Source organism: Prunus persica, chromosome G2 (genome assembly GCF_000346465.2).
Source record: "Prunus persica cultivar Lovell chromosome G2, Prunus_persica_NCBIv2, whole genome shotgun sequence".
NCBI lineage: Eukaryota > Viridiplantae > Streptophyta > Magnoliopsida > Rosales > Rosaceae > Prunus > Prunus persica.
In genome coordinates, this window is record NC_034010.1 from 22420571 (window position 1) to 22433204 (window position 12634).

The 12634-nt window shown below is 36.6% G+C and overlaps 3 protein-coding genes across 5 annotated transcripts; 1 reads left to right on the forward strand and 2 right to left on the reverse strand.

Annotated features, from left to right (window-relative positions):
- LOC18784799 (E3 ubiquitin-protein ligase MBR2) lies at positions 286 to 3442 on the forward strand. Of its 3 annotated transcripts, XM_007218623.2 has the most exons (8): positions 286 to 412; positions 637 to 782; positions 899 to 1087; positions 1924 to 1994; positions 2112 to 2258; positions 2362 to 2499; positions 2592 to 2803; positions 2915 to 3442. In XM_007218623.2, the coding sequence occupies exons 2-7, from the start codon at positions 650 to 652 to the stop codon at positions 2796 to 2798; spliced, it is 885 nt and encodes a 294-aa protein (XP_007218685.1). In that variant the 5' UTR covers positions 286 to 412; positions 637 to 649; the 3' UTR covers positions 2799 to 2803; positions 2915 to 3442. The 3 variants fall into 3 exon arrangements, with proteins under 3 accessions (XP_007218685.1, XP_007218687.1, XP_007218686.1); XM_007218625.2 differs by having other exon boundaries at positions 391 to 782; XM_007218624.2 differs by lacking the exons at positions 286 to 412; positions 899 to 1087 and having other exon boundaries at positions 446 to 782.
- Positions 3411 to 6629, reverse strand: LOC18785251 (rRNA-processing protein FCF1 homolog). Its single transcript, XM_007218385.2, has 9 exons — positions 6408 to 6629; positions 6239 to 6304; positions 6051 to 6156; positions 5777 to 5819; positions 5458 to 5530; positions 5059 to 5146; positions 4170 to 4226; positions 4007 to 4085; positions 3411 to 3731 (listed from the first exon to the last, which is right to left on the reverse strand). Exons 1-9 carry the CDS (start codon positions 6476 to 6478, stop codon positions 3718 to 3720), a joined length of 597 nt encoding a protein of 198 aa, XP_007218447.1. The 5' UTR covers positions 6479 to 6629; the 3' UTR covers positions 3411 to 3717.
- Positions 7056 to 8150, reverse strand: LOC18785032 (acidic endochitinase). The gene has a single exon (XM_007219361.2). It carries the CDS (start codon positions 8099 to 8101, stop codon positions 7196 to 7198), a length of 906 nt encoding a protein of 301 aa, XP_007219423.2. The 5' UTR covers positions 8102 to 8150; the 3' UTR covers positions 7056 to 7195.

Consider the following 12634-nt stretch of genomic DNA (forward strand, 5'->3'; position numbering starts at 1 on the left):
AAAATCAAAACAGAAAAGTCAACAAAAGTCGCTCTCTAAATAAAATGGACCCCATCAAAAATAATAGAGGAAGGCTAGTTTTCAATTGCGTGACAAGACAAGCAGGCCCTCCTCTAACTTTTATCAAAGAAAAATAAAATCTCCAAAAACTCCTTTTATATTTGAGTGGCTAATAGCAAATAAGATCTGACCTGTACCACGTTTCGCGGCACAATCTCAGCCGTCAATCTGTCATCAATTACGTGTTCGGTAGGTAGCCGCTGGTTGAAGAAAATGATGGGGGGTTGGAGATTGACAAGGACAGAAAGCATTAGATCCACCGCCACTTAATTGTCTCCTTCACAAAGCGAATCGGTCCAGGTTGGCTGCCGACTCTGTGGAAATTGCTTTCAGACCCAGCGGAAACTTCTGAGTAAGTCATGTTTCCCAAACGGTTGACTCAATTTTCGCATATTTATTTAGATTAGATTTGGATTTTCAAGTACATCAGTTGAGGGTTTTCTCTGAGAAACTTTATGTTCAATTTCGAATTCAGCTGTTCATTAATTGTCCTGAAATTTATAGCATGCCAAGCTCTTCTAAATCCCGAGTGATATTATCGATTGGCAATCATCATGACCAACCTGATCATTTCAGGAAGGATCGCTTCATGGATGATGCTAATGGTTCATGCAGAGGGAAGAATTTAGAATGTGTATCAGGTTGTAGTGAAAGGAATTTGAGGAGAAAATTGGATGACGAGGATGATGGGACCAATTGTTCGCAAGATGCTTGTTATGCAGGTTACTAATCAATTTGTCAATTTGATGTCTATGTCTGTGTTTCATGGTATATGGTATGGTATGGTGAGTTTTCATTTTGGGAGCTGAAATGTATTTAACATAGGTCTCCTTTATAGGTAGCCAAAGTAAGGCACAAATTACAGCCAGCAAGTGTGTGGAAGTTGAGGTTTCAACAGGCTCAAGTTCAAGTTCAAGTTTAGTAGATATTTCTTTAGGTGTTCATGAGGATGCCCCTCTGTCTACCCAAGGAAGACTAGAGAGCAGAGATGATGTTCATGATGTTGAGAATATAAGTACTATCTCAGGTATCTCAAGCTTTGCGCCACAATATAATGTTTTCAGCCCGTACAAGCATTGTCAATTGGTTTTGGGTTGGATGCTTTTACTTTAAAATGGTGTCAGCGCAGATGAATCCACATGTAAGGCCCTGTGGCCACATATGCTTCATGTCACGCAATATAATTAACGGCATGTTTTGCTTAGTGCCGTTGCACGTTAGGATCGTGTTGGCTGTTAGGATCGTGTTGGCTATTATAGAATTCCACGGCGGGAAAATAAAGCGTCCCATAATGAGATATAACATCTTAAGTCTCTCCACCTATTGTTGTGATTTTGGGTCGGATTGTCTAATTTTAACATGGTATCATATTGTGCAATCCGCATGTAACACCGTATGCTCGCATTGGCTTCACGTCAATCAATAAAGTTGAATTTCACGTCGTGAATTCTAAGCGTTACATAACAATACTTAAAATGTTAAGCCTCTGGTATCATAGGGGCCTATCCACAAGTAAGGTTATATGGCCGCATATGCTTCCCGTCAGTTTACGTAATTGATGACGTGGTTAGCTTAGTCCCGCCTTATGTTGGGGCATGCTTGTGTGTGTAAAATTGCACATTGTGAATTTAAGACATATTTTGCAATATATTGTACGTCTTCACTCATTGCCATTTGGTTTTGGGTTGTATGCGCAAACTTCTATGTATGTGCTCCATTCTGTCTCTTCTATCCTAGAAAATTAACGCGTGCCTATTGTGTTGAAATCCTCTTCTCATCATTTATTTGTTGAAGTGCATGATTTTTAGTGAGGACTATTGCAATTTAGAAAACAAGTGGTGAATTTCTTATTTCTCTTTTCAGGGAGTAATCTCAGGGAAGGTGGCTGTGTAGAGAGAGTAAGCAACAGCCTATCATCAGATAGGACAAATAAGGTATGTTCTCATGCTTATAGTCATTCTTCAAAACAATCTACTTCAATTTAGTTCAGTATTTTGGTCTTCGTTATATAACTAATTTTTCTGCTTGCTTCCTTTGGAATCTCTCCTTAGGGAAGTTACACGAGTACAAAACTAACACAAGCATCTAAGATGCAATGGCCAAAGTGGACAGTGTCTCACATGTTGAGTTTGTCGAGCATGGAGAAAGTGATGAATTATTACCGTGTTTTGAATTTGGCCGATAACTTGAATGATGAGGTGAGGGGGGTGATCTTCAGTTTTATGTTACGTAATAAGCAGGGATGAAGGTAAACGTACTGTCATGAAAATCAAGTACATAACAGGCCGCGTATCCTTGCAGGATCTACGTTGTTTCTTGGAGGAACAGCTTTCCAAGGAGAAAGCTGGGTTGTCAGAGACGACCATTACGAACCGTTTAAGAACAAGACTCCATGTATCGGAAACAGTGCGGGAACCCGATAGTTGCAGCATTTGCATGGTATGCTATAATGTTCTCTGATAAACTGTCCCAACTCCGTCCTTATTTTGTTTTCTTGCAGCATTTGCTCATCTTTTGTTGAATCTCTGCAGATTGAATATAAGGACCAAGACAAGATTGCGAGTTTATATTACTGCTCTCATGAATATCATTCCGACTGCATAAAGGAGTGGCTTCTGAAGAACAACCTTTGCCCGATGTGTAGGGCACTAGCTATAATCCCAGAAGACTACCCCTGTTGGGATGGTGATGTGCGGTTACACCAAGCATTCTTTGTGCATTTGAAGCTTGCAGCTTGAAAAAGGTTATTCTTTTGTCCTTTGTTTTGTCAAGCCACATTTACAGAAAATTTTCTGTTATATATAGTGTTCATACTTGCTCACTGTTCGTTATTTAATTTGATTTACAATTACAGGCTTCTGGGTTTAGGAGCTTTACAAATAAAGGGGTTGCTGGCTTTGATTCGAGGCATTTATAATTATGGTCTTTATAGAAACATGAGGATAATGGTAATATTATTATCAGCTGCAGTACAATGGCGGAGTGTACCAGTTGAAAAAGTCAAGAGTGCGCTACTCAAAAAAGACCTTGAGCCTTTGAGAATCCTAATCAGCCTATACCCGTCGCGCTTTGGAGTGTTTCTTCGAGTCAAACTCATCCAACTTTTTTTGAAGTAATTACAGAAAAAAGAACGTAATATATCTTGTTTAAATGAAATAGTTATCGGTATGTGTCGCATGTTTTGTTTTGTGCGTTGTTTGTGTGCTCTGTTTCTGGGTTGTGTTATTTTTATTTCTTTTCGTTTGGGTTTTGAGTTGATTTGTAATAAAGAACCATCATTCTCTGAAGAGAATTCAGAATCGATCATGCAGCTTGGCACGCTAGCATTTGATGATCCCAAAAGAATAGCTGTGTAATGGATATAATTACCCAGTTAACTACAGAAGTTATCGGAGTTGCAAGAGTAAATACAAAATACCATTACTGCTACGTGTGGACATCCATTTCTTCTTTAATGATAGTATGAATGAAAAAAGTTCACAAGTTCTAACCGAAAGAAAATTCACCTAACTCGAAAACAGATAACTTAGCCTTGATGAAGTGAATTATCAAAGATAAAAAAAAAGCCAGAGACGTTTTTGTTGGTGGTCTCACAGCATGTGATTCGCATCACATGGTGGAACTAGTCTTTGCTTTGTAAAGGTCACATCCCCATCATCAAAATCTTGGAGCTGCACCAAAACAAAATATACAAGTATCAATAAGTATCTTACCTGAAGTAAACTAGTTTTTTAAAACACTGTATAGCATATCCCATTCAAAGAAAATCCCAAAAGTTTGGCTCTCATCTTCCTATTCATTAAAAAGAACCGGCCATAATCATCTTGCGTTCTTTTTAGGAACACCTCAGTGACAAGATCTATGACATGAGCCCATAAACTTTATGAACACTATAAAACAGCATTGACCATTAACAATACTTTTGTGACTGGTATATAAAGCCTACCTCCACCAATTGTTGCTTCTGGCAACCGCTCAATTGAATACTTGTGTTGAGTGATGTACATGATTGGCACACCAGGGATCTGCACTTAAACAAGCAAAGTTACACAGTTGTTACACATTAACGTCGTAATGTCACATAACATTGTTCGAAATTGCTATTCCACCTTTCGGATCCTTCGCTTTAAATCTCGATCGCATGTAGCAACAATGTAGCATTTGTGCTGTACCCAACAAAACAAGGTGCTCAGTCAATATCAGAAAATTCTCATAAGCTGCAACAGAAATCACCAAAACACCACAATCTGGCCAGTAACTTTGCCAGTCCGTTAACAGAAAGAATATACAAAACAGATGATGCACAACCACTCTCTGCAATGGAAAAACTTTGAAATTATAGTCTGAAGTGAACTGTCTCAGGAAAGAAAATATGCATTTTCTTTTTTCCTCAAAAGCCACCTGATTTCTTGTTAATGAGATTGACTATCCCACTTCTAACATTACATGCAGACTCTGGTCGTTTGCTTAAGTACAACATAAACATAGAAGAATGTGAATGAAAAGTGCGACAGTCCAGACACACTGTAGCAAATAACTATAACACAAATTTCAACATTCACGCAGTAGCAAAGATCCACCATTTTAGTTATAAAGCAACATCCATAGTTCAATGCCTTCTCAGAAGGGTTGGATGCAATTTGTGGCTTTTTTCCAACCTGAAATTTTCCTTTTATACTTAATTAGAACAAACTGGGAGACTGTTGTTTGCAAAAAGAGAACAGGGTATCTGTTCACATGGGCAGAATCTTGTGCCTCTCAAATGCCAAAGGTTGAGCTACGACTACTTGGCAAGGAAAAATCCAGCACACTTCAGCAAGTCTAGGCAGCAACTTACTAATTATACCACAAACTGGAAACTTAATTGTACAGTAGAAGATAGGCTATAAAGCCTCTATACTTCACCCTCCCAACTCCTCCTACCCCAAATGAAAAGAGAGGGGGTAAAGACTCCAAAAAACAAACCAGGAAAGTGCAGTTACTTGGTGTAAATCATACCTGAGTAACCCTTTCAACGAGACAGTCATCAGCGTAGGTTCCTTTATGAGTGCAGGGTAGTCTCTCAAAACGAGGATCCTTGGCAATCCTGTCAGGATACAATAATTTCTTTGTTAAAAACACTATTTTTGTCACTTCAAGCAAACAAATTACCAAGGCTAATGAGTGAAGCTGGAGTCAACTCATTGGTTAGAACCCGACCAACAGAGGAGAAAAAAAAAAAAAAAAAGGAAAGAAGAAAAAACACAATCGAACAAATAGAATATGTAAAAACAAACAGTAAAAAACTGCTAGACAGAACAATGAAGAAGGATGGTAGTACAAGACATGCATCTGTGCATCCACCAATTGCAAACCATTTTGCCATGAAATATATTAGTAGAGAACATGGGAAAATACCTCAGAGCCACACGATATTTCTGACCTAACTTCTCAAGCTCTGCCATTACACAATCCGTGATACAAGGAGTGCCTATAAATTCAAAAGATACGCAAGTTGTTATAAAACAGACGAGAAACTGAATGATGGCACACTCCCCAGCATTCATTGTACAGAAAACCAAAATGATACTTTGGCGACCATTATAAACCACCAACAGAGGAGTGTCTGCAATCAAGACGAGGTACAGATTTCTTGTATTGAAATTCAAGATTCAAAACCAGTTCCCCATAAACATTTAATACAAAAAAGTGAATAAACGAGTGATTGAAGACTCACACTTTGCGTATAGGCAATCCATCATTGCCTTCTCCAAATCCAACTGCATAAAGTGAAAGTGAAAGTGAAAAACAGAAGTTAAACTATGCCCAATACATACAGCTTCTAACTAGAGCTTTGGCTCATCAAAAAGAACAAAACGAGCTTAAACTTATCAAAGACCATGCATCAAGATTTTGCAACTATAACTATAGAGATGCTTAAGATGTTTCATTCACCAATAAATAAATAAAATCCAGGTAAGACGGCTATATGCATGGTATTGAACACTCACCTTATTCTGAATAGAGAAATTGATGAAGTTAGTATCGACCAAAACCCGGTAAGGCGGCCCCAAAGCAGTGTTGTATTTGAAGAAAAGCGCCGACGAAACATTTGGCCTAAATTACAAAGACAATATAATTATGCCCAAACCAATAAACAAAAGCAACAAATTGAAAAAGACTTGATAAAAAAACTTACACATTTCTTGGTAGCTTTTCTTTGGTGAGATCTTTCTTGTTTGGGTTCAGAACCTCCTCTTTGTAGCTGAATTTAAAACGTATGACAAAAAAGATTGAACTGATAAAGTTTCCTATGAAGAAATCGAAGAAATAAACACAAATAAGAAATATTTTATCAAAAGGCTCACCTTTTAATTGCTTTGGAGGTAACCACCTTCTTCATGACTGCGAACTTAGGGCCTTTGCGTGCCCTCCCCATCTCTTTGTTGATCACAGAGCAAAACAAGCTTGCAAATTTGGGATTGCGCAGAACCCTAAAACCTTTTACTTTGTCCCCAATAAACCCTACGGAAACCAACAAATAGAGAGAGAGCTCAACTTCGCACTTGGGTCGGTTAGTCTGGCTGGGCAGACAGGAAGAAGGACAAGACGACGACAATAATTGCTTTAGCCGCAATTTGGGCTATGAATCTGTAACAGGCCTGGTTGAGTCCAGGCCCAACACTACCTCGGCTTGGGTTTTATAGCTAAACATTTTTTTACAGGCTTTGGATTACATCGTTTGGTCAATATATTTTAGTGTGAGAATTTACGAATCCCATCGAAATTCAATGATTGACTTGAAGTAAAGGATCGCCTTCATCTTCCGATGGTGTTTTCTTTTTTCTTTTCTGACACTAATTTCCTTAATTTGATCTAATGTCATGTGATTCAAATTTTGGTTGTTTTGCAAGGAAACTTGTAGTTTAAATGATTAAAAGATTAGTGTGATCGAAATTCAAGGCAAATGGAAGATTATTATTATTATTATTATTGAAAATCGTACACTCTAAAGATTGTGCTATAATAATAACTTTATATAAGATGATAAGCTTAAGATTTTGACATCATCAACTTTTATTATAATTAAAAACGATGAAAGAGCATTACTGCTTTATTTTACTTATTTTAAGCCTTCTGATAGTCAGGGCTGAAGTTACACACTGCCTCGAATTTGAGAACTATAGCCACTCTTGTCATCGTTGAACTTATCATAGAGCATGACACCTCCATACTTGGGAGATCCCTTAACAAAAGGCAACACTTGGTTTTTCAGATCATTTGGATTCACAAAGCCACTGCCAGCAGCTTGGCGGGAAGCCGGAAGCCCAACGAAGAACTGGCCGGCTTTTATGGAGGAGGTCCATTTGTTCCATGAGTTCTTGAAGGCATTGGGGTTGCTGGTGGTAAATTCACATTGAGGGTTGTTGTAGAATTGAACCCAAACATAGTCAAAGAGGCCGGTGGACAAGGCGCCATTGAGATACTGGTCAGGAAATGGGCATTGTGGTGCTGCACTTAAGTAGATTTTTTTGCCTCTTTTGCCGTAGTCAGACAACCTCCTAGCAAGTGCATCATAGTGAGGTCCACCTTTCTCGATGTCGAAATCTATTCCGTCCAAAACGGCGCTGCCTAGAGGCCTTGAGTTTGATTGGCCCCCTAAGAAGTTGTTCCATAGGTAGTCTGCTACACTGTTAGCATCAGCATCAGATGACAGTCCATAGTTCCCTGCGCCGCCACCGATCGAAAGCAAGACCTTGATGCCTTTGCTTTGGCAGTTTTTGATGCCAGCCCCCACTCCTTGGCAGCCGTTTGATGCTGGGTTACAGTGGCCAGCTAAGTTGATTTCAGGTTTTTGGCCATTGCCAAATTTTGAGAGAAATCCTATGTTTACAATTCGATATTTTCCAGTGTTACATGTGTCTGTGAGTGAGCCTTCACCACCATTTTGACCCCAATAAACCACAACGACTCCGGCATAGGATTGGGAAAACAAGGCTGGGAGAAGTAGTAGGAAGATAGTGAGAGCTTGAGAACAAAACTTGGTGAACAAGGCTGCCATAGTTGTTGTGTTATGAGTTTGATGCCAAAGGCTCGTGCGGGATTAATCTATTTATAGACTTTGCAGGATCTGATTTCTTAGTCAATTTTGTGCAAACAGGTTTATTGTGTTCTTGCCAAACATATCTAATAATTACTAAGGAGAAAAGTATACAAGTTAGATAACACTATTCAGACATAGAAGGATTTTTTTGGAGTTTGATCCGCATTATGCCAAACTAAAAAATTATATTATCCTAGCTAGTGGTAACAAAAGCAAGGTTGAATTACTAAACATATTGAGATGGATTTTTCAACTTTCTCAAACATATTTGGCAATTGCCATTGCAAGATTTAATTTTCCATCTAAACAAGACAATGTGAACAGATCATGTGCTTGACTTGAAGTCAAGCAAGCATACAGTAACTGCTAGGAACCACCTAGCTAGCTGGTGGTAGGTGGTTCTTTCGTCCTTTACCAAACTTTTCCACAGATTGACGTAAATGGACACACTTTTGGCTTTACTGGTCAAGAGTGCTAGCTAAGACGTACCTGCTCGGCTACTAGGGGATAGCATATCTATCAGCAGGAACTGGATAAGATGTGCTTTTGTTTGGGTCTGAGGATAAGATATGCTTAGACTTGAAGTCAAGAGCGCACCACATAGGGACCGACCCGAGATTTTAAATTGAGATATGCTAAATTTACATTACGCCCAAATTTATTAAGAATTAATAACATTGATTACAAAAATATATCATAATCAAAAGGACATAATGAGCTTTACCCCTCAATCTAATACCTATATTTTTTTTATTTTTTTACGTGCAGGAGTGCGAGAAGTGAACGATGAGTTTTCTACCAAAAAAGAAAATGGGGGTTGTTTTTGACCGAAAAAGGTGGGTTGTTTGTATTTTGCCTTTGCCCCTTTTTGTACTAAAAAAAATAATAATAATAAAAAGATGAAGCGTTTAGGGTTGAGGTAACTTACCTTGACTTATTAGTTAATATTTATAGTGTAAAATTACATAAAAAAAGAAAAAATCCAAAACAAAACGGAGTGACCATATCCTTTTTGTTCTTTGTAGTGTGCTCTGCTGTGCTCAGTGGAAAGTCACAGACTCATAGGTATCCACGACCAATAAAAAAGTGGCATGCATGAATGTCCACTGAGTGAGCTTGTTATATTAATTTAGGCTGAAAATAGAGAGACTACCTGGGCCATAACCCAAGTTAGCCAAAGGGTAGGTCTGTCCCTGGAACCACAGGCTTTGCCATCACCTAACATATATATGTGTATTAGGATATAATAATTCAGAGTAGTTTATTGTTCTCTCTAAGAGCGTATTTATATATTAATGAAAAGGTGTGAAAGCTACAACATGTGAGCTTTTGTCCTCGATCGTTCACTTAACTTTGCCAGAGACTCAAGTCATCGTGCTAAGCCGTATCTACTAGGCTACTAGGAAACATAACAGACAATATTAATGAAAAGGATCGAAGACGGTTTTCTATAAAAACTTCATATATGGATGGAAAGAAATAATAAACCATTTAACAACATATCAATGTCTCTCATCAGCCTCACAAATTAAACAACTCTCATGGAGAGGATTAAGAAGCCTGCCGTGATCCAAGTTCCTAAATCCAATAACTTAAGCTATGTATATATGCACCAAATGTCTCTCTAAGACAATTTGATTTCAATAATATATATTTTCCTAATAACAACAGGCTTTTGAGTTATGATGAAGTCCAAATCTTTCTTTGCATTATATATTCTTGCTTTTGTGATCAGAAACAATTAACAAAAGAATATTGTTACAGTAGAGCTAGCAGTGAATTGCTTAGATTAAAATGTGTATACGAACTAATTCCAATGATAAAAAAAATAACTAACAAATTTCTATAAATAAATAAATAAATACTAATTCCAATGATCTCATCATTACACATGTGTGTCTTTCTTGAAATGTTTATTTTTTTTTGGCAATAAAAAAGGGTTTTAACTTGTAGACTAGTGGTTTCAAGTTCGAACCTCTATAACAATGTGTGTGTGAAAAACATCCCCCTCTCCTTTTAGTTTAGATCATCTCTTGTTTATAATTATTAGTTTTTTTTTTTTAATACAAATGATATTATACTTTAATTTAATCTAAACTACTTGGAGAGGGATTCGAACTCAAAGAGGGTGGGGTGGGAAGCACATACACTATAGCCAACTTGACTAAGTTCATGTCTGCAAACTATAGCTTATATTAATATATATATATATATATTATTTTTTCGTGTTAATTCTTTCTTTGTCGTTAAAGAGCTCATAGATCCCTAGAGGGCCCTACATGGAAAATGGAAAACTTTGGGCTTTGTGGTTATTTCGGTCTTAACTGGCAGGCTTAGTGAATCTGGTTTTTTGGGTTGTACTTTCTTGTTAGCCCATTTCAAGGTGCGTGTGCGAGCATGTGATTGCTATAAAACCCCCCCCATACCCACAACGCCTAACTAAAACCAAACTAGATAACAAAAATTGAATGATTATTAATGCTTCTCAAGAACAATTTCCTTATTTATAGAACAGAAATCAAAACATAATTTATATGTTATGAATTAAATTTGTGTTTGGCAGGGTGATTGCTATAAATTTGTATGTACAAAGGGTGTAAGCATGTGAGTATGGGGAGTTTTAGACTTCGGTGACAATTCTAAAGAAGCCTCTCAGTGGGTGTGAAGATGATTTGGACACCGATTTGAAGTTTCATTGTAATGATCTTAACACCAAGAATTCTTATGGAGCAATACAGATTTGCTTCTTAATCTGTACTCCTATATATAGTTCATGTTGAGAGTATAACTCATATCGATAATGCAAAGCGTTGCACTCGATTGTGAGCCTTTTCATATAATGTTAATTAATTTTGAGTTGGAGGCCAACACTTCTATCACGTTAACTAGCGTGAAGGGTTAGTTCAATAGCTTTAACTTTATCGAACATGACAGCATCAACTGCTTTTTATTTACTTATTATAAGCCATTTTGATCACAATCCAGGCTTAAATTACACTTTGCCTGTTATCTTAGAACTATAGCCACTCTTGTCATCATTGAACTTAATTGTCATAGAGCATGACAGCACCATATTCTGGGTGACTTCTTAACAGAAGGTAATACTTTGTTTATCAGATTATTCGAGCGTACAAAGCCACTATGGACGACACACATGATGAAGCCGACACACACCACCATTCATAATAGATTTGCAACTGAGTGTGAGACTGAACAACGAGAACGAGTGCAAAGGATAAGTTATATTTTGGTAGCATTGTTAGTATATTTGCAAACAATACTCATATTATACGCGTTCAAGAATACTTTTGTCTCATGTATACATCTCAAGAATAAAGTAAAAATACATGTTTCTTGAAATCAAATATACTCACGTTTAAAACATATATTTTAATAATACATGTAAAATTAACGTATATTTCATATATTATAGAATAAAAATAATAAAAATTAAAGCAATTAAATAATAATAATAATATAATGGCTGAAATTTTGGCTGTATTTTTTTTTTTTATAAAATAAAATTTGCCAAATAATATAAGCACACATTTTATTCTTATATTATCGAATAAAAATTAAAGCATTTAAATAAAAATATAATATAATGGCCGAATTTTTTGCAGTTGAGCGATATTTTTTTTTAATTTACCGATAATATAAGTATGGGAATTCACATGGTTGGAATTTTTTTTGCGGTTGAGCGATAATATAAGTATGGGAATTCCAATAATCATTTTGAGCCAACAAGACTTGTGCTTCCACAGTCCACTCCTATTAAAACTCAAAAATAAGAATAAAATAAAATCATACACTGTAACATTGTACCAGTAATACTTTAGGTTCAATTTCAGGTTAGTAACCTGAACTCTTACCTTTAAAGTACATTTGTCCCTACTCTCTCAATTTTAATACATACCCTAAGAATATCTCCAAGGGAGATATCAAATGCAAAATGTTAAATTTGAATTTAATGGCTTATGTGGTAATTTGACACTTTGGAAAATTTTTAATTCCACTCGAAATGCCAAATATCATATTATTTTATTATATTTTAAAAAGTAAATGGGGCTTATATGATGCATAAAGTTTTAAATGATAATGGAGTCTATGACTAAATAATATTAAAATAATATTTGACATCAATCATATGTTATTTTTGATATATCTCTTCTAGCCTTCAAATCCATGTAGGATTTGACTATTCGATTGGAGCAACTTTAACCTTCAATTTTTGCCATTTCATGTCCATGTGACAATTTGACACATCGGTTGGAGATGCTCTAAGCTTTTCAATTTTGTGCAATTTGGTTACGGCGTTAACTTCATCGTCAAAATTTCTGTTAATTGCTTATGTGACAAGCCTGAGTCCCACTTATTCACTTCTGTTAATGTCAGTTGAAGGTTATTTTGTTAAAAATGATTTGGTATTAATGCATGTAATGTGTTTTTCATAGGCTGGAAGACCCCAATTACTTGAAAATACACTTCAAC